Here is a 20,619-nt window from a genome sequence, read left to right on the forward strand (position 1 = left end):
GTCTCTGCGGAACGCAGAGAGGGGAGGGGATGGGAAGATATGGCCAGTGGTGGGGTCCCGTTGTAGGTGACGGAAATGTTGGTGGATGATTTGTTGGATCCGCTGGCTGGTGGGGTGGAAGATGAGAACGAGGGGGATTCTGTCCTTGTTGCGAGTGGGGGGAGGGGGAGCAAGAGCGGAGCTGCGGGATGTAGAAGAGATCTTAGTGAGAGCCTCATCTATAATGGAGGAGAGGAAGCCCCGTTTCCTGAAGAATGTAGAAGAGACCCTAGTGAGAGCCTCATCTATAATGGAGGAGGAGAAGCCCCGTTTCCTGAAGAAACTACTACCTGAACTAAATACTACCGAGCAGCTCTTGTAAACTTTCCAGCCAGGATATTGGCCCCCCCTTCAAGTTTCTCTTTCCACAGATGCTGCCTGACCCGCGATGTGCTTGGTCATCAGTCTTTTTCTTTTCTTTTACCAGTTCCTATTTAAAAATACGAAAAATGCAACTGCGTTCTTTCCACCTTCATGACATCCTTCCTCGAGCTTTGTGGTCAGAACTGCAAACACGACAGGCCCATTCTTAGACACGTGTGTGACCAAAAATATGAAAAATTGTGGAATACATCTCTTCCAATTCTGAAAGCATTACAGGTATATTGTTTTGTACTCTATATATGACTTATATATGTCGAACTTTATCAAGTGAAAATTTTATGTGTTATGCTGACAATGTTTGTTTAGGGTCAGAGGTCAAATATGACTGGTCACGTGCGTGACCTCACACGAAAGCATTTTTTTCATCATAATAATAATAATGCATTACATTTATATAGCGCTTTTCTAAACACTCAAAGACGCTTTACAAGGTTTACTAAAACATAAAAGAAAATAAATAGATAAATAAGTAAACGAAGAGAAAAGGAAAAAGAAGGTGAGGTGACGGTCAGTGATTGAAGGCAGTGCTGAACAGGTGAGACTTCAGTGATGTTTTGAATGTGGTGAGTGAGGAGGAGTCTCTGACGGTTTGGGGTAGTGAGTTCCAGAGTGTGGGAGCAGCGATGGAGAAAGCCCTGTCCCCCCAGGATCTGAGTTTGGTCCGGATGGGGGGGGACAGGAGGTTTGCAGCAGCGGAGCGGAGGGTGCAGGTGGGAGTATGTCTGTGGAGGAGGTCAGTCAGGTAGGATGGGGCCAGGTTATGGAGGGTTTTGTTTTATCTTACAAATTCTGTGAATTTAAAAAAAAGACGTGCATTATAGTTATGTAGGTAGGAAAATAGCAATGCATAAAATTAATCTCTTACAAGAATTTTTAAATGTATTACGTTTTTTGATGACGTCTGGTCACATGTGTGACATTTTGGCTCACTTTCCAATTGTCAATTGTCAATATAATTAGGAGAAGCAATAACAGTGGAATTCAGCTCCTGCAGTCACTTGTGTATTTTCTGGTGCTTCCTCAGACTGGATGGATGACTGAATATTTTCCCACACTGGGAGCAGCTGTACGGTTTCTCTCCAGTATGAGTTCGCTGGTGTGTCATCAGATTGTCAAAATCCTTTCCCGCATTCAGAGCAGGCAAATGGCCTGATGGCAGAGTGAACCAACTGGTGTGTCATCAGACTGTCAGACCGACTGAATCCCTTCCCACACTGGGAGCAGGCATACGGCCTCTCCCCAGTGTGAGCTCGCTGGTGTGTCATTAATTTGTCAGATCGTGTAAATCCCTTCCCACACTCAAAGCAGGCAAATGGCTTCTCTCCGGTGTGATCTCGTTGGTGTGTTATTAGACTGGATGACTGAGTGAATCCCTTCCCACACTGGGAGCAAGTGAATGGCTTTTCTCCACTGTGAACTCTCTTGTGTGTCTTTAGTCTGTCGGACCAAGTGAATCCTTTCCCACACTCCGAGCAGGTGAACCGCTTCTCCCCGGTGTGAATTTGCCGGTGTATCATCAGACAGGATGATTGAGTGAATCCTGTTCCACAAACACAGCAGGTGAACGGCCTTTCCTCAGTGTGACTACGTCGATGAATTTCCAAATGGGATGGGTAACTAAATCTTTTCCCACAGTCTCCACACTTCCATGGTTTGTCCCCAGAGTGACTGTGCTGGTATTTCGATAGACTGCTTAAGCATTGTCCATATTCAGAAAGTGTGAATTGTTTATTTCCACTGTGAATAGAGCATTTTACTTCCGCCTTCAAAGGCCAATGATGTTCAGATGCTGGTAGATCAAGTGACCCTGGCGGGTCATGAGATACTGTTTGGTTTAAGCTTCTAGTCTGCGAATCCTCCATTACTTTATGCCCTGTGAAAGAAATGCATTGAAAAGGACTGTGAGAGAAAGTGGTTTGCAACCCAATGATTTTCAGTTTATAGGTAACCACGACCTCCAATATTTTACCCTGCTCCCTCTCTCCTTTCAATCTTCCCATGCACTGACTTGTTGGGGAACGCACTGAGAGCACAATTTAAAGGCAATTGCTTCCGAGGACTATTTCCTGCAAAAGGTCGCAGTTGCTGAAAGCACCAGATGTGATTGTCATAGAAACTACATGCAGTGTTGGAAGCAGGATGTACTATTCCAAGTATGCGTAGTGTATTTCATGGCAAGCAAATGCCCAACAGGTTTGAAGGGGGAGCACAGCAAGTGAAGATTAAGCAGCATCTGTCGAGGCAAAGGTGTGAATTCAGTGTGAGACCTGATGCAGGGTCTTGACCAGAAATGTGGACTCATCACATTTTACCTTCACAGATGCACGAGTCACATTTCGGATTGAATCCAGGTCATTGTTTCTGCTGATGTTAGTAACTCCTGATCACCGGAGCAAGGACATTTGTGGTAAAGTACAAGACTGGTTTAATCAAAGGCCCAGGGAATTAAGTTGTGGCCAGCTGGGCTGGATTATGTTCTGTCCAGGGCCAATAGGAGGGGATGAAGTGGGAACCGAGGGCTTAATGAAGACGCATGATAGGATAGATGGCTAAATGTTGGCTGAGTTTAGAGAAACAGCGCAGAAAAAGGCCTTTCGGCCCACCGGGTCCACGCCGACCAGCGATCACTGCATATTAACACTATCCTAGGGACAATTTTTACATTTACCAAGCCAATTAACATACATACTTGTACATCTTTGGCGTGTGGGAGGAAACCGAAGACCCTGGAGAAGACCCACAGAGGTCACGGGGAGAATGTACAAACTCCGTACTGACCCATAGTCGGGATCGAACCCAGGTCTCTGGCGCTGCATTCACTGTAAGGCAGCAACTCTAACACTGCGCCACCACCATTCAGTGGCACAGAAGAAGGGATCTGTGGAACTGAAGGCCAAACAAGAGAGAGAATTTATTAAGGCTGGGGGTGAGATAATTGGAGAACATTTGCTGTATAATTCTGTCAGTAATATTGTTGAATACTGTGAAATGTATTGATTGAAAGACACAGCATGGAAACAGGTCCTTCTGCCGACCGAGTTTACACTGACCATCAATAATCCGTTCACGCTAGTCTATGTTATCCCACTTTCTCATCCACTCTCTACACACAGGGGGCAATTTACAGACGCCAATTAACTCACAAACCCACATGACGTTGCGGTGTGGGAGGAAACCAGAGCACCCTGAGGAAACCCACGCGGTCACAGGATGAAATTGAAAACTCCACACAGACAGCATCCAAAGTTAGGATCAAACCGGGGGTTCTGATGCTGTGAGGCAGTACCTCTACCAGCTCTGCCACTGTGCCACCCTTCTCGCTTACACACACTCAAGTACAATTTTGCTCGTTTGATCCACAAATTCTGAGAGGTCCTTATCGTAGAGCAGATAGGCACTGAAGGGGTCATTCCCGCTGACCAGACATTATAATACTTATGACCAGACATTATAATACTTATAATACTCCCTGGTTAACTCATCCTTTCCCACCCAAACCACCCTTGCTTGGATTCAGCTCCTGAATCCAAAAACCAGATCTTCCCCTTCCCCTTGCCCCGTTCTACCAACTATCTCCTTTCTACTCGAGAAACGAGTGGATGAAAAAGATAAGCAGCTGTAAGAGCTCGGTGGGTCCAGCAGCATCAGCAAATGTCAATGTTTCAGATTGAAACAGTGTCTGAGGACCAAAGATACTAGAGGAGCAAGATAGACCACTCGACCCCAAAAACCGTAGTATGTCATGGCGCCATTTTATTAGGCAGAAACTTACAGAAACATTAAAAAAGAAAAATAACAAAAAACTGTGAATTGATAGATGAGATATATTCTGCATTTTAATGGTATCATCACACATACTGTTCCCCAAAACACTGATTACAATGCGAGAGGCATAACGGATGGCGGGTTTTACCTACTAAAATGGCTCCTTTGCGTACTACACTTCAGTATTGGCGATTTCAACTGAGTGTTCCGTCTTGTTCCTCTAGCATCTTTGATGAGGACTGAGAGTGGAGCGGGGAGATAGCCAATATGTAGAAATGGGGAAGGGTGTGATAGGTTGGTAGGGAGATAAAGTCATAGACCTATTATGCAGGGAAACGTGTTATTTGGTCCTCCTTGCCCATGCCAACTGAGTTGATATTCAGGGCTAGTCCCATTTGCATGCATTTGACCCATATCTCTTTAGCCCTTCCTAACAATATATTTTTCCAAATGTCTTTTGAAAGTAATCATATCTGCTTCCATAGCTGCCTCTGGTGACTCATTTCAGATGCGGAATACTCTCTGAGTGGAAAAGGTTGACCCAGAGGGTCCCTCATTTCTCTCCCCTCACCTTAACCCTAGACCTCTAGTTTAGAATCCTCTACCTGACAAAAAGACTGAGTGTTCCCTCCATCCATGCCCATTCATGATTTCAACATTTCAATCAGGCCACCACATCACACCTCCTACCCCAAAGGAAAAAGTCCCAGCCTATCCAACTATATCTATATCTCAGATCCACAAGTCCATGTGAAATCCCGGTGAATCTCATTTGCATCCTTTCCAACTTTATGACATGCTTCCTACAACCAGGAAACCAGAACTGCAAGTGTAGTCTCACCATTGACCTACAGATGCACGATGATGTCCCAACTTATGTACTCAATATCCTTCCCAATGAAGGTTAGTGTGCCAAACGCCTTATTCGCGACCCTTTCTTCCTGACTCGCCACTTTCAGGGAACCATGCACCTGTACTCCAAGATCTCCCTGTTCTACATCAGTCTCCAGGGCTCTACCATTTACTGTGTAAATGTTGTCCTAGTTTGACATCTCAAAGTGCAACACCTCACAATTACCAAAGTTACATTTAATTTGCCATTCCTTGGTCCACTTTCCTGACTGATCTAGATCCTTTTGTAAACTTAGATATCCTTCACTGTCCACTATACCGCTTACTTTGGTTCGATCGCAGCATTTAAGAAGCATTTAGACAGATACATGGATAAGATAGGTTAAGAGCGATATGGGCCAAACGCAGGCAGATGGGACTAGTGTAAATGGGGCATGTTGGTCAGCGTGGGCAACTTGGGTAGAAGGGCCTGTTTTTATGCTCTATGAACTGGAGCCGGAGCTCCCGGATGAAATCCACATGGTCACAGGACAAACTTACAAACTAGACACAGACAGCACCCAAAGTTAGGATCGAACCTGGGTCTCTGGCACTATGAGGTGGTGGCTCCTTTGTGTCATCTGCATCAGCTCTGCCACTGTGCCACCCTATGAGGAGAAGCCATTTTATACAGTGAATGGTCACGGTCTGGGACACACTGCATGAAAAGGAAGTGAAAACCAATTTAATTGCAACTTTCCAAAGGGAATTTAACCAACATCCATGGTGGGAACATTTCTGTGCTATAGCAAGTGAGCCTGAAAAGGCACTCATTGGATGGTTCATGCTGAGAATGGGGACTTGCTCAATGGGCCAAAATGCATTCTCCTGTGTAGGCAGGATTCAATGATTCACTCCTTCCAGCCTGTTCCCCCATCGAGTGCCATCTAGGCTGATGTGACCCAACTCCCAATGTCCACCCTTGCTCCATATCCCTTAATCGTTTGCTTAACAAATATTCCTAAATCTTATGTTTTACAGTGACAATTCACCCAACATCGATTCCCACTTGTGGAAACGAGTTCCAGACTCTTACCGTGAAGGAACATTTCACCACCGCTTCCAAAAGACATGGCTCCCCAGTCTCGCGCCCAGAGTCCTCACCATCACAACCACCAGCAGATTAGACTGAGGCGGGAGACACTATCAGTTATGATCAGTATCAGAACCTCAAGCAAATGATCTTTTAAATAACTAAACTGTCTGGAGTACAATTCTCGCTTTTAGACAAGAAGATTTGGAGTAGAATTAGGCCATTGAGCCCATTGAGTTTGTTCACCATTCGATCATGGCCAATCTATTTTCCCACTGGTCCCAGAATCTCCCACTACTTGAAACGTCCTCTCCACATCCACTCTATCTAGGCTTTTCATTATTAAATAGACAATGCAATGGGTGTCCAAGATCAAGATATTTACTCAGCATCTGTCAAGCGCATTAATCTCCAGCCCAGCCGCAAGGACTGTCAACTTCACAGGAGTTAGCTCAGGCTGGGACAGGGAATGCGGTGCAAACATGGATATCATTCTCAGGAGCAACGACAGCAGAATCCTCCTGCAGTCACTTGTGGACACGCTGGTGCTTCCATAGACCAGCTGACTGAGTAAATCCCTTCCCGCATCTAAAACAGGTGAACGGCTTCTCCCCGGTGTGAACCCGTTGGTGTGTCCTCAGGCTAGATGACTGAGTGAAACCTTTCCCGCACTCAGAGCAGATGTAGGGCCTCTCCCCGGTGTGAACTCGCTGGTGCGTCTTCAGATCCGACGACTGAATAAATCCTTTCCCACACTGGGAGCAAGTAAAAGGCCTCACTCCAGAATGAACCTGCAGGTGTACCACCAGGCTGTCCGATCGGCTGAACGCCTGCCCGCACTCGGAGCAGGTAAATGGCCTCTCCCCGGTGTGAACTCGCTGGTGAATCATCAGGCTGTACGACTGAGTGAATCCCTTCCCACACTCGGAGCAAATGAACGGCTTCTCCCCGGTGTGAACCCGACGGTGCTCCTGCAAATGTGATGAGCGGGTGAATCCCTTCCCACACTCGGTGCAGGTGAATGGTTTCTCCCCGGTGTGAACTCGCCGGTGCTCCTGCAGATGAGACGACTGAGTGAATCTCTTCCCGCACTCGGAGCAGGTGAAAGGCCTCTCCCCGGTGTGAAGGCGTTGGTGCCTCTGCAAATTGGATGGATGATTAAACCTCTTCCCACACACGGGGCAAGTGAACGGCCTCTCCCCGGTGTGGACCTGCTGGTGCGTGCAAAAGCTTGATGATTGAGTGAATCCCTTTCCACACTCCGAGCAGGTGTATGGCCTCTCCCCAGTGTGAACTCGTTGGTGTGTCACCAGGCTAGATGACCAAGTGAATCCCTTCCCGCATTCAGAGCAGATAAATGGTCTGATCCCAGTTTGAACTTGTTGGTTTTCTGCAAAGCCCGATGAGTCAGTGAATCGCACCTGGCAGCCAGAGCAGGTGAAAGGCCTCTCCTCAGTGTGAATTCGCTGGTGACTCATCAGGCTGGATGGTCCATTGAATCCCTCCCCAGACATGGAAGAAGTGAGTGATTTCTTTCTGTTACAAACTGGTTGTGGTCTCAACAGATCAGAAGACATTTTGAGTTCTTCCCAAACTTGGAGCAGATGACTTCCTAACTCCAGTGCTGGTGTGTTGCCTTGGATTAAGGATTTAAGGATCAAGAAAAGAAAACTGGAAATTTCACTCCAGACACAGAACAGCTGTTAATTTCCAGTTCGAAAGGGGAATTGCTACTTTTTCAAGTATCAACCATTCACATTGACATACTGTTTTTAATCAATAAAACGTTTGCTCCTTTCTTCTCAGAAGCAAAGATAATTTCAAATGTCTCCCTCCAAGTCAGTTCATTAAAATTGTCCTCAAACGCAGAATAAGCATATGGTTTCTTGCTGATGTGCCTGGCATGTCATCTTCTTTGGCTATGTGACTGGCCAAAGATCTTTCTATTATTAGTGCTTTTGATCACTGTCATACGGTGGTATGAGTCTCTGTGTCTTGTTGGTCATACTGCAGTTTGTAATCTCTTCTCAGAAATACTCCAGAAAATCATCGTCTCTGGATTCAAATATTGTTGATATGCAGGTGCTGGTGAATTGACAGTGAAGATCTGAATGTGGGATTCCTGTTAACAAATCCTCTTCTAATTATATCCTTTAAAAAGGAATTGATAAAAGACATTATTAAGTACAGCATCTCAGACATGATAATTTTAGTCTTAATGGTGAGCCGTGACTTAGTAGCACAATAATCTCTGTTGGAAGATTGGAGACTTAATTCCAACTCCCGAAACAGCAAAACAAAACCAAGCCCAATACTCAAATTTAATACTGGCAGATTACCACGCTGTTGGTCGTAACATCTTTCATGAAAGTCTCTAAACAGCATGGAAACAGGCCCTTCGGCCCACCATCAATCATTGGTCACATCAGTTCTATGTTATACCAGTTTCTCATCCACTCCCTACACAGTCGGGACAATTTACAGAGGACAATTAACTTACAAACCCGCAAACCATTTAGATGGGAGGGAGGAAACCTGAGGGAAACCCAAGTAGTCACAGAGAGAACGTGCAAACTCCACACAGACAGCTCCCGAGGTCAGGATTGAACCCGGGTCTATGGCGCTGTGAGGCAGCAGTTGTTCCACCCACTGCACCTCTGTGCAGCCCTGTGCAGTTGTTTCAAAAGGACAACAAATTATGTTTTTATTCCCATGATCTCAGAATAAATGTCAGAGATGAAGAGCTTTAGTGAGATGCGGGATTCTCAGCACAACAGAGGAACCTCAGAAGAAATCTGACATAGTGCTAAATATCATTGTGCCCTGATGGAGTAAATTAAGGGGCAAGAGGCAAAGAACAAAGAATGAAGATAAAGAACGCAGAAGGAACTACAGATGTTGGAATCTTGAGCAAAACACAAAGTGGCAGCATCTGTGAAGGGGAATGGACAGATGACATTTTGGATAGGGACCTTTCTTCGGATTCAGAAATGGAGATAACAGGAGAGCCAAAAGTAAGAAGATGAAAACAGTTCTTTACAAAATGTTAACTGTCGTGGTGAATCTGGGTGGTTCTTACAATCAATTTAGAAGGATGAGAGGGGATCTTATAGAAACGTATATAATTATAAAAGGACTGGACAAGCAAGATGCAGCAAAAATGCTCCCAATGTTGGGGGAGTCCCGAACCAGGGACCACAGTCTAACAATAAAGGGGAGGCCATTTAAAACTGAGATGAGAAAAATCTTTTTCACCCAGAGAGTTGTGAATTTGTGGAATACTCTGCCACAGAAGGCAGTGGAGGCCAATTCACTGGATGAGTTTAAAAGAGAGTTAGATAGAGCTATTGGGGATAGCGGAATCAATGGATCAATGAACAGAGGGATCTGGGAATAACTGTGCATTGTTCCCTGAAGGTGGAATCTCATATGGATAGGGTGGTGAAGAAGGCGTTTGGTATGCTTGCCTTTATAAATCAGAGCATCGAATATAGAAGTTGGGATGTAATGTTAAAATTGGGATGTAATGTTAAAATTGTACAAGGCATTGGTGAGGCCGAATCTGGAGTATGGTGTGCAGTTCTGGTCGCCAAATTATAGGAAGGATGTCGACAAAATGGAGAGGGTACAGAGGAGATTTACTAGAATGTTGTCTGGGTTTCAGCCTGGGTTTCAGCACTTAAGCTACAGAGAGAGGTTGAACAGGTTGGGTCTTTATTCTTTGGAGCGCAGAAGGTTGAGGGGGGACTTGATAGAGGTTTTTTAAATTTTAAGAGGGACGGACAGAGTTGACGTGGGTAGGCTTTTCCCTTTGAGAGTGGGGAAGATTCCAACAAGGGGACATAGCTTCAGAATTGAGGGACAAAAGTTTAGGGGTAACATGAGGGGTAACTTCTTTACTCAGAGGGTGGTGGCTGTATGGAATGGGCTTCCGGTGGAAGTGGTGGAGGCAGGCTCGACTTTATTATTTAAGAGTAAATTGGATAAGTATATGGATAAGAGGGGATTGGAGGGTTATGGTCTGAGAGCAGGTAGATGAGACTAGGTCAGAGAGAGTGGTCGGCATAGACTGGTAGGGCCAAACGGGCCTGTTTCCGTGCTGTAGTTGTTATATGGTTATATGGTTATATGGTTATATGGATATGGGGAGAAAGCAGGCACAGGTTACTGATTGCGGATGATCAGCCATGATCACAATGAATGGCTGTGCTGGCTCGAAGGGCCAAATGGTCTCAACCTGCACCTATTTTCTATGTTTCTATGTTTCATATTATCATCAATTCTTACAAGCATTTATCATGAAGAACCCTTTGAGATGGTAGCAGTGGCGTCATGGAAGAAAGGACTGATGCCAGTTATCAGGCTGGGGGCTTACTTCCAGAACCCTCCGCAGTGATCTGGGTCAGCTGTGGGAGGAGCCCTGGGGACGGAGGCCGTGTGATGGTGGTTGGAGGCGAAGGTCGGCGCGTTCACGGGCCGATGTCAAGTTAGTCGAGGAGGGGGGTTGTGCCACTGTAGAAACTAAAGCAACTTGGGGCTCCAGCAGATCGGACGCCCCTCCAAGGGGCCAAGTGTGTGCAGCCCCTGTTCCTTTATCAAAAGGGGCTGCTCCTTGCCTTCTGGCTGCATTTCTCACCCGCCATCCTCATCTTTGGACACCCTGTGCATAGGGGAGAGGGTAGGGCCGAAGATGTCCGGGTTGGGTTGCTCCAGGGCCTGGCCTAGCTGGCCATCCATGAGTCACGGCACCAGGCGGAAGAGGGCTGCCTGCCCCTTTTCCGTGGGTTATGTCCGCACCCGGGTAGTGTTAGAGAGGGACTATGCGCTGCCCACGGGCACTCTGGGGGATTTCCAGGATCGCTGGGCACCGCGGGGGGTTGAATGCATCCTTGACAAGGAGTGTAAGATAGTTGTATGATAGTGTATTGTTTGTCTTGTATTATGGTGGGGGGGGGTCTGTTTTGGGTTTTATTGTATTGTATATATTATTTTAATATTTGAATAAATATTTTTGATTAATAAAAAAAGAGGCCAAGCCCGCGGATCGGAAGCGACCTGTAGCGGCACGAAGTGGAAGAACGGCAGTGGAGAACGCCAACACATCGCCTGACCCCTGCAACTTCCACCCAGCGCTGCTGCCAGGACAACAGGCCTTTGTGGCCAAGCTAAGTTTTTTACATTTTTGTTTTAAATTTGGATTTGAAGGATACAAGGTTGTGCTTAAAATATGACATTCCCTGTGCACAGACTCGTTGTAGTCTACTTTCATTTTAAACTCTTATACTTAGTATGATCGAGCCTAATGTAGAGCAAGATTGGCACTGAATTGTATGCAAAGGTCTCATTGCACTTATGTACACGTGACAATAAACTACCATTGAACAATTCATCGGGATTTATTCACAAACAAAAATATTTCAGCATATTCAATAGCTGCATAGCTGGCCACAAACACTCACCCGGCCAAAATTGTGTATTGTGCTCAGTTTGGTCACACTGCTATAGGAAAGATGTTCAAGAGTCGAGTGTTTTATTGTCATATGTCCCAGATAGAACAATGAAATTCTTACCTGCTGCAGCACAACAAAATATATAAACATAGCACACTGTAAATAATAATAATGATATTAATCGATTATAGTTCAGAGCTTATTTGAGGTTGTTATGTTTAATAGCCTGATGGCTGGAGGGAAGAAGCTGTTCCTGAACCTGGACCTTACAGTTTTCAGGCTTCTGTACCTTCTTCCCGATGGCAGTGGTGAAATGAGAGTGTGACCAGGATGGTGTGGGTCTCTGATGATGCTGGCTGCCTTTTTGAGGCAGCGACTCCGATAAATCCCTTCGATGGTGGGGAGGTCAGAGCCGGTGATGGACAGGGCAGTGTTAAGTAGGAACGTTGGAAAGAGTGTATTTCTGCATTTCCTTCCCACACAAGAGTGTATTGAAGATTTACGAGGCTGTTGTCAGGACTTGAGGGCCTGAGTGAAGGGGGAAGGTTTAGGCAGGGTGGAACTTTATTTATTGTGGCGCAGGAGGATGAGGCGTAATCTTATCGAGGTGTATAAGATCATGAGGGGGATAGATAAGGTGAATTTACCCAAAGGAGAGAAATCAAAACAAGAGGACATAGGATTAAGGTGAGAGGGGAAAGATTTAATAGGATGCTGAGGGGCAACATTTTCATTCAGATGGTGGTGGGTGCATGGAACAATCTGCCAGAAGAGGTAGAAAGAAAGAACTACAGATGCTGGTTAGGCACAAAAACTGGAGTAACTCAGCGGGTTAATACTCAAAAGGACTCAAAAGTGCTGGCATAACTCAGCAGGTCCGGCAGCATCTCAAGATCCTTTCTCAGCCACGCCCCCTCTTCCTACCATCAGTCCTGAGAAGGGCCTCGACTTGAAATGTCACATGTCCATGTTCTCCAGAGATGCTGCCTGTCCTGCTGAGACTTTGTGTCCTTTCGTGCGGAGGAGGTAGTTGAAGCAAGTACTATAACAACATTTAAAAGACATTCGGACTGGCACATGGGTAGGAAATGTTTAAAGGGACACGAAATGTTGCAATAACTCAGCGGGCCAGGCATCATCTCTGGAGAACATGGATAGGGGACGTTTCGGGTCGAGTCCCTTCTGCAGACTGAGTGAGGGGGGGGGGTGCTGGGAGAGCAGGCAGGACGCAGCCTGGTAGATGGACACGGGGGAGGGTTTTCTCCTGATAGGCATATGGTTGAAACAAAATCCAGAGATTAAAACCGAAGGCGTGAGACAGAAGGATTTTGGAGGATGTGGGCGACATGGACAAGTTGGGCCGATTTGCTTGTTTCCACGTTGGATGACTCTGTGACTCCCCGCGTCCCAGCGAGCGACGCATTTCAATGCACCGGGCCTGTGGAAAACGCGAGGAATTCCCGGGTCCGGGTGAGGAACACGCCCGGAGAATAATGGTCGGACCTGAGCCAGCATGGCTGCCCGCGGTATTTCTGCAGATCGCCTCCCATAGACCATGGCCGCGTCTCCAGCTCGCCCGCACCAATTCATCCCACACCAGTCCCCGGCTCCTACCTCCACACCACGTTCGGACCGTTGCTGCACAGGACCCTGACGTCCCTTCCGCAGTGCACAACCGCTTTAACATTGATAGAGCACATACTTAGCCGCAGAGGTTTCTGGTAAATGGTGCCCTCCATTGAAAAGAGTTTAGCTTTTGGTTTTAAATACAATACAATACAATACAATATATCTTTATTGTCATTGTACCCAGGGGTACAACGAGATTGGGAATGCGCCTCCCATACGATGCAATAATTTAAGTAATTTAGACAGCAGCAACCCAACGAAACGAAACAGTTGTAACAGTTTTGGACAGGGTAAAGTGCAAGTTGATCTATGCGTTGTGGCCATCCGGCTCAGCAGGACCGGTTCATAGCAGCTATGGCCCTGGGGATGAAGCTGTTCCTGAGTCTGGAGGTGCGGGCGTAGAAGGCCTTTTGACACCCATCTCAGTCTCACATTCCTCAAAAACTTCCCAAATGCAATGACTGTAGAACACAAGAAACTACAGGTGCCGGTTTTCAAAAAAAGACTCAAGGTGAATTGAATTGAATTGAATTGAATAAATTTTATTAGCCAAGTATGTATACATACAAAGAATTTGCCTTGGTGCTTTGCTCGCAAGTAACAACACAGCATATAGTAAACAATTAAGAATAAAACATAAAACATTAAAACATTAAGAATAAAGGTGCTGGAGTAACTCAGCCGATCAGGCAGCATGTCTGAGGAACATGGATAGACACAAAAAGCTGGAGTAACTCAGCGTGACAGGCAGCATCTCTGCAGTGAAGGAATGGGTGACGTTTCGGGTCGAGACTGTTCTTCAGATGACGTTTGCTCAGAATCGAACCTGGGTCTGGCGCTGTAAGGCGGTAGCTCGACCGCTAGGCCGCCCTATTCCTCCATTCAGTAGCATCATGTCTAATCTGTGACCCGACTCCAAATGCCCACCCTTGCCTCACATTCCATAATAACTTTCCCAAGAAACACAAAACAAGAAACAAAAACTAAAGAAACAAGAATCACAAGAAACCTCAGATGCTGGTATACACCAAAAAAAGAACAAACGAAGGGCAGGAGTATCGTAGCAGACCAGGCAGCAACTCTGGAGGACAAAGATCGGTGACCATTTAGTCCCGACAACGACGCCACCTATCCATGTCTTCCAGGTGTTGCTTGACCCGCTAAGTTACTCCAGCGCTTAGTTTAGCGTTTAGTTTAGAAATACAGCAGGAAAACATGCCATTCACCCCACCAACCTTCCATCACTCGACAACACTAGTTCTACGTTATCCCACTGCCTACATTTTAGGAGCAAATACAGATGGCCAATTAACCTATAAACTCACTTGTGTTTGGGGCGTGGGAAACAAAAGTGGAGCACCTGGACAAAATCTACGCAGGAGAACGTGCGGACTCCACGCAGACAGCACCCGAGATCAGGACTGAACTCGGGTATCTGACTCTGTGAGGCAGCGGCTCTACCAGCTGCACCACTGTGCTGCGCCACACTTTGTGTATGTGTGTGTGGTTTTGTTCCCTTAACAAATTCACCCAACATCAATTCCCATTTATGAAAAATTATTCCAGATTCATACCACACGGGGATGTTTCACGACTTTGCTCCCTAAAGGAATGGCTTCCAAGTCCTGAAACCACTTCACACACAAACACCAGCAGAATAGTTTCTACCTTCCCACTCTGCCAGTATTCTACAGCTGCAGATGCTAGTTCACACTAAAGACACAAAAGGCCTGCACTCGCTGATGTTTAGAAGAATGAGCGGGAACCTCTGAAACTTACCGAATGGTGAAAGGCTTGGATCGAGTGGATGTGGAGTGGATGTGGAGAGGAGAGCCTAGGACTAGAGGTAATAGCCTCAGAATTTAAAGACGTTCCTTTGGAAAGGTTATGAGCAGGAATTTCTTTAGTCTGACTGTGGTGAATCTGTGGAATTATTTGCCACAGAAAGCTGTGGAGGCCAAGTCAATGGATATTTTTTTTAAGGCAGAGATAGACAAGTTCTCGATTAGTACGGGTATCGGATTTTATGGGGAGAAGGCAAGAGAATGGCGTTAGGAGGGAGAGATAGGTCAGCCATGATTGAATGGCGGAGTTGACTTGATAGGACGAAGGGCCTCATTCTGCTCCTATCACTTTTGACCTTATGACAAAGTTCTAGAGTAACTGAGCAGGGCAGGTAACATCCCAGAGTCCTTCATTTCCCAGGCATGCTTCCTCTTTCCCTACCCCTAACTTTATCACAATCACAATAATACTTTATTAGCCAAGTAAGTCTTGCAACATACAAGGAACTTTATTTGCCAAACAGTCATAACAATAAAAAGGGACAGGACACACAAAATACATATTAACATGAACATCCACCACAGTGACTCCTCCACATTCCTCACTGTGATGGAAGGCGAAAATAAGTTCAATCTCTCCCTTCTTTGTCTTCCTGTGGTCGGGGGCCTCTAACCTTCTGTTGACTGGGCGATCTTGTCTCCCGTAGCCGGCAACGGGGCAATCCAGCTCTTGCATGGGAGGGGGGGGTCAAAACTCCCCTGCGCCGGGCGATTTACCCCGGGTCGGGGCTTGTGGGGCGTTGTTTTGGAGCTTTGGCGCTCTCGAGCGGTCTCAACCCGAGACTGCGAACTCTGCGATGGTAAAAGTCCGCAAGCGTCCGTTGGAGCGCCGATCCCAGGCAAGGGATCGCATGCTCAGATGTTAAATCCACGTCCCGCGGAGGGGCTCAAAGTCAGTCTCGAGCAAGGCCGCCAGCTCCACGATGTTAGGCCGCAGAGCGACCGGAGATAGGACCCACAGAACAACCCGAGACTGCGAGGAATGAGATTGAAAAAAAGTTTCCCCTTCCCCCACATAAAACAAATCAGAGAACATTTACACAAGCTTTTAAAACTTACCAAAAATAACAAAAAAGTTTAGAAAAGGGCAGACGGACTGGAGGAGAGGCAGCCATCATGCGGTGCCCCAGCACACGATGTTATGCCTACATTTCACCCTCCAGCTTTACATTTAATTCCTCTTCTCTCCTTATTTAACACCTATTTGTCTCCTTTTCATCTCTAGCCTCTCTCACCCATCCCCCATCCTCAAGATGGCAGCGGTCAGAGAGGACCGGTGCCCAGGACAATAGGCCTTTAAGGCAATGATAAGACTGCACTGTTAAGAACTTTGAAGGTGCCACTTTGTGCACTGTCTCAGTGAAGTTTACTATTATACTACAATCGTTTTTGTACTTATCTACGATTGTGCTAATCTGCAATATGATTTTATAGGATTGTGTGCAGAGCAAAGATTTTCACTGTGCCGAGGTACATAAGTATATGTGACAATAAAAAGTATGGTCATCATCATCGCCCCACATTGACACAAAGTGACTCATTTTCATCTCTTGTCTGTCTCTACCCGTCTGCCAATCAACTCCCCCTCACCGGTATCCACCTATCGCTCGCCAAACACTGTCCTGCCCCCACCCGTGTTTACAAGTTTTTTCTCCGTCTTACTGCAATCAGTCTGAAGGAGGGTCCCAACCCAAAACGTCACCCATCCACGTTCTCCAAAGATACTGTCTGTCCCGCTGAGTTACTCCACCACTTTGTGCCATTTTTTATAAACCAGCATCAGCAGTTGTTTCTCCACCAGCTTCTCTTCAGGCCCCAGAGATTTGTGAAAAAGGAATAGAAACATAGACAATATGTGCAGGAGGCCATTTGGCCCTTCGAGCCAGCACCGCCATTCATATGATCATGGCCTGTTTTCTCCCCATATTCCGTGATTCCACTAGCCCAGAGAGCTCTATCTAACTCTCTTTTAAATTCATCCAGTGAATTGGTCTCCATTGCCCTCTGAGGCAGAGAATTCTACAAATTCACAACCCTCTAGATGAAAAAGTTTCTTCTCATCTCAGTTTTAAATGGCCTTCACTTTATTCTTAGATTGTGGCCCTTGGTTGTGGACTCCCCCAACATTGGGAACATTTTTCCTGCATCTAGCTAGTCCTTTTATAACAAGGATATGAACATACCAGGCTGTACTTATTTTGCATACAAGTCGCAGCTGGCTGCTCTGTTTCCCCGTCTGCTCACAGCTCTGGTGAGAACTGTATACAGTCCCTCCCTGTGTCTAACTCCTCCCAGTCCCTGTATCCATATAAACATAGCACAAAAAGTAACAAAATTTGTGTTTGGTAGATTATTTCTTTGTTGTAACAATGCTTCTTGGCAATAAATCTTATACCGTTGGAAAGCCTGTTTATTTCCCTTTTAAATGGTGCCACATTTGTAAGGAACATGCATTTGTGGGATGAGCAGCAGAGCTGAGTATGTGGGTTGTGCCCATGAAAAATCTGCCAAATCTCTGCCAATGCCAAACAGCTTATCATATCATATCATATCATATCATATATATACAGCCGGAAACAGGCCTTTTCGGCCCTCCAAGTCCGTGCCGCCCAGTGATCCCCGTATTCTGCCATTGACTCTTGTTCGGTGTTGTTTGGTGGATTGGATGATTGAAGTCTGAAGAAACAAGACATATTGGCAATTTAACAATTTATTCATTTAATAAACAGGAGCCTCAGTAGCGTGTAGAAGAACCATACACAGCCACAACAGCCTGGCACCTCCTCCTCATGCTGGTCACCAGCCTGGTCACACACTGTTGTGGGATGGCATCCCATTCTTCAACCAGCATTTGTCGCAAGTCAGCCAACGTGGTTGTGTTGGTCACTCTGGCACGAACAGCACGCCCAAGCTGATCCCACAAGTGTTCAATGGGGTTGAGGTCAGGACTGCTGGCAGGCCATTCCATCCTCTCCACTCCCAAATTCTGGAGGTAGTCTCTGAGAAACCCTGCTCTGTGGGGGCGAGCATTGTCATCTTGGAGGATAGAGTTCGGTCCCAGACTGTGGAGATATGGGATTGCCACTGGTTGCAGAATCTCATCTCGATATCTCTCTGCATTGAGATTGCCTCCAATGATGACAAGCCTCGTTTTTCCAGTGAGGGAGATGCCGCCCCACACCATCACACTGTCTCCACCAAAAGATGTTACTTTATCGGTGCAGCAATCAGCATAGCGTTCTCCGCGTCTTCTCCACACTTTGACCCTATGATCCAACTGCCATAGGCAGAATCTGGACTCATCGCTGAACATAACGTTCCTCCACATGTTCAGGTTCCAGTGCACGTGTTGCCGACACCAGTGCAAACGGGCCTGATGGTGAAGGGCAGTCATGGCAGGCCTCCTAGCAGCCCTATGAGACCGGAGATCAGCTGCGTGCAGTCTGTTCCAAATTGTCTGGGCAGAGAGCTGTCGGCCATATCGTCCTGCAAACCTTGACTGCAAATCTGTAGAAGACAGCCTACGGTTCCTAAGTGCTGACAGGGTGAGGAAACGGTCTTCTTCGGGTGTCGTCTTCTTGGGACGCCCACTTCGCGGCCTGTCTCTGACATCCCCCGTTATATGGAACTTGGCCTTCACTTTGGAGATGGTACTAGGGCTCACTCCAAATAATGCCGCAACTTGGTTTTGCGGAACACCAGCTTGAAGTTGCCCTATCGCACGGGCCCTATCCAGATCAGCCAAACGTGGCATGCCGATTCTTGGAGCAGACACCTACTGACCACTGTAGTAGGGCCCATGCTCACAGATGCTGCCAATCAGGTGCCAATCAGGTACCTGATTGTCAGCACCTGGGGGTACCAGAAGCTCAAAACAAGAGTCAATAGCAACAGCAGAATAAGCTGTTTGGCATTGGCAGAGAAGATTTGGCAAATTTTTCATGGGCGCAACCCATATACTCAGCTCTGCTGCTCATCCCACAAATGCATGTTCCTTACAAATGTGGCACCATTTAAAAGGGAAATAAACAGGCTTTCCAACGGTATAAGATTTATTGCCAAGAAGCATTGTTACAACAAAGAAATAATCTACCAAACACAAATTTCCTTACTTTTTGTGCTATGTTTATATACACCACCTCGTTCTGGCTCCTCCCAGTCCGTTATGCCCATATATATATATAACGACAGCCCCCAAGTGTCCAAAATAATACGGCAAGATCTATCTAGACAAAATAATATAATATGCTAACAGCAGCCAGTCCAAACACAAGTGGGTGATCGATGGCCGGCGCGGACTCGGTGGGACCAAGGGCCTGTTTGTGTACTCTTTCAAACAATAATTGTAAAATGCAATGTCTGAGAGGCTGAGGTATTTAAAAAACACAAACATTTAAATATTTCCTTTGGTGTGCACACGTTGGTGTCTCTGCAGATATAACGACTGAGCGAATCTCCCTCCCGTTTCTGGACCTCACCATCTCCATCACAGGAGACAGACGAGTGACTGACATCTACTATAAACCCAATGACTCGCACAGCTATCTCGACCACACTTCTTCCCACCCGGTCTCCTGCAAAAAGTCTATCCCTGACTCCCAATTCCTCCGTCTACGCCGCATCTGCGCCCGGGATGAGGTGTTTCACACTAGGGCATCGGAGATGTCCTCATTCTTCAGGAAACGGGGCTTCCCCTCTTCCATTATAGATGAGGCTCTCACTAGGGTCTCTTCTACGTCCCACAGCTCCGCTCTTGCTCCCCTTCCCCCCACTCGTAACAAGGACAGAATCCCCCTCGTTCTCACCTTCCACCGCACCAGCCAGCGTATCCAACAAATCATCCGCCAACATTTCCGGCACCTACAACGGGACCCCAACACTGGCCATATCTTCCCATCCTCTCCCATTTCTGCGTTCCGCAGAGACCGTTCCATCTGTAACTCCCTGGTCCACTCGTCCCTTCTTACCCAAACCACCCCATCCCCGGGTACTTTCCCCTGCAACCTCACGAGATGCAACAACTGTTCCTTTACCTCCCCCCTCAACTCCATCCAAGGACTCAAACAGTCTTTCCAGGTGAGACAGAGGTTCACCTGCACCTCCTCCAACCTCATCTATTGCATCCGCTGCTCCAGATGTCAACTTATTTACATCGGCGAAACCAAACGCAGGCTCGGCGATCGCTTCGCTCAACACCTGCGCTCGGTCCGCGTTAACCAATCTGATCTCCTGGTGGCTGAGCACTTCAACTCTTCCTCCCATTCCCAGTCTGACCTTTCTGTCATGGGCCTCCTCCAGTGCCATAGTGAGGCCCACCGGAAATTGGAGGAACAGCACCTCATATTTCACCTGGGCAGCTTGCAGCCCAGTGGTATGAACATTGACTTCTCCAACTTTAGATAGTTCCTCTGTCCCTCTCTTCCCCTCCCCTTCCCAGATCTTCCTCTACCTTCCTGTCTCCACCTATATCCTTCCTATGTCCCGCCCCCACTGACATCAGCCTGATGAAGGGTCTCGACCCGAAACGACACACATTTCTTCTCTCCTGAGATGCTGCCTGACCTGCTGAGTTACTCCAGCATTT

At 46.7% G+C, this 20,619-nt stretch overlaps 2 protein-coding genes across 2 annotated transcripts in view; one reads left to right on the forward strand and one right to left on the reverse strand.

Annotated features, from left to right (window-relative positions):
- LOC144601450 (uncharacterized) overlaps positions 1-20,619 on the forward strand; it is a 201,734-nt gene that overhangs the window by 171,467 nt on the left and 9,648 nt on the right. Inside the window, 4 exon segments of the mRNA XM_078413584.1 lie at positions 1,448-1,563; positions 6,789-6,961; positions 10,494-10,598; positions 13,115-13,283. Coding sequence (XP_078269710.1) covers positions 1,448-1,563; positions 6,789-6,961; positions 10,494-10,598; positions 13,115-13,283 — 563 coding nt within the window.
- LOC144601151 (uncharacterized) lies at positions 756-13,201 on the reverse strand. The gene is given in 4 exon segments (XM_078413104.1): positions 756-1,538; positions 1,540-2,160; positions 6,644-8,263; positions 13,177-13,201. Coding segments are annotated over 3 exon segments (1,788 nt in total). The 5' UTR covers positions 7,690-8,263; positions 13,177-13,201; the 3' UTR covers positions 756-1,417.

This window comes from Rhinoraja longicauda, chromosome 16 (assembly GCF_053455715.1).
Source record: "Rhinoraja longicauda isolate Sanriku21f chromosome 16, sRhiLon1.1, whole genome shotgun sequence".
NCBI classification, from domain to species: domain Eukaryota; kingdom Metazoa; phylum Chordata; class Chondrichthyes; order Rajiformes; family Arhynchobatidae; genus Rhinoraja; species Rhinoraja longicauda.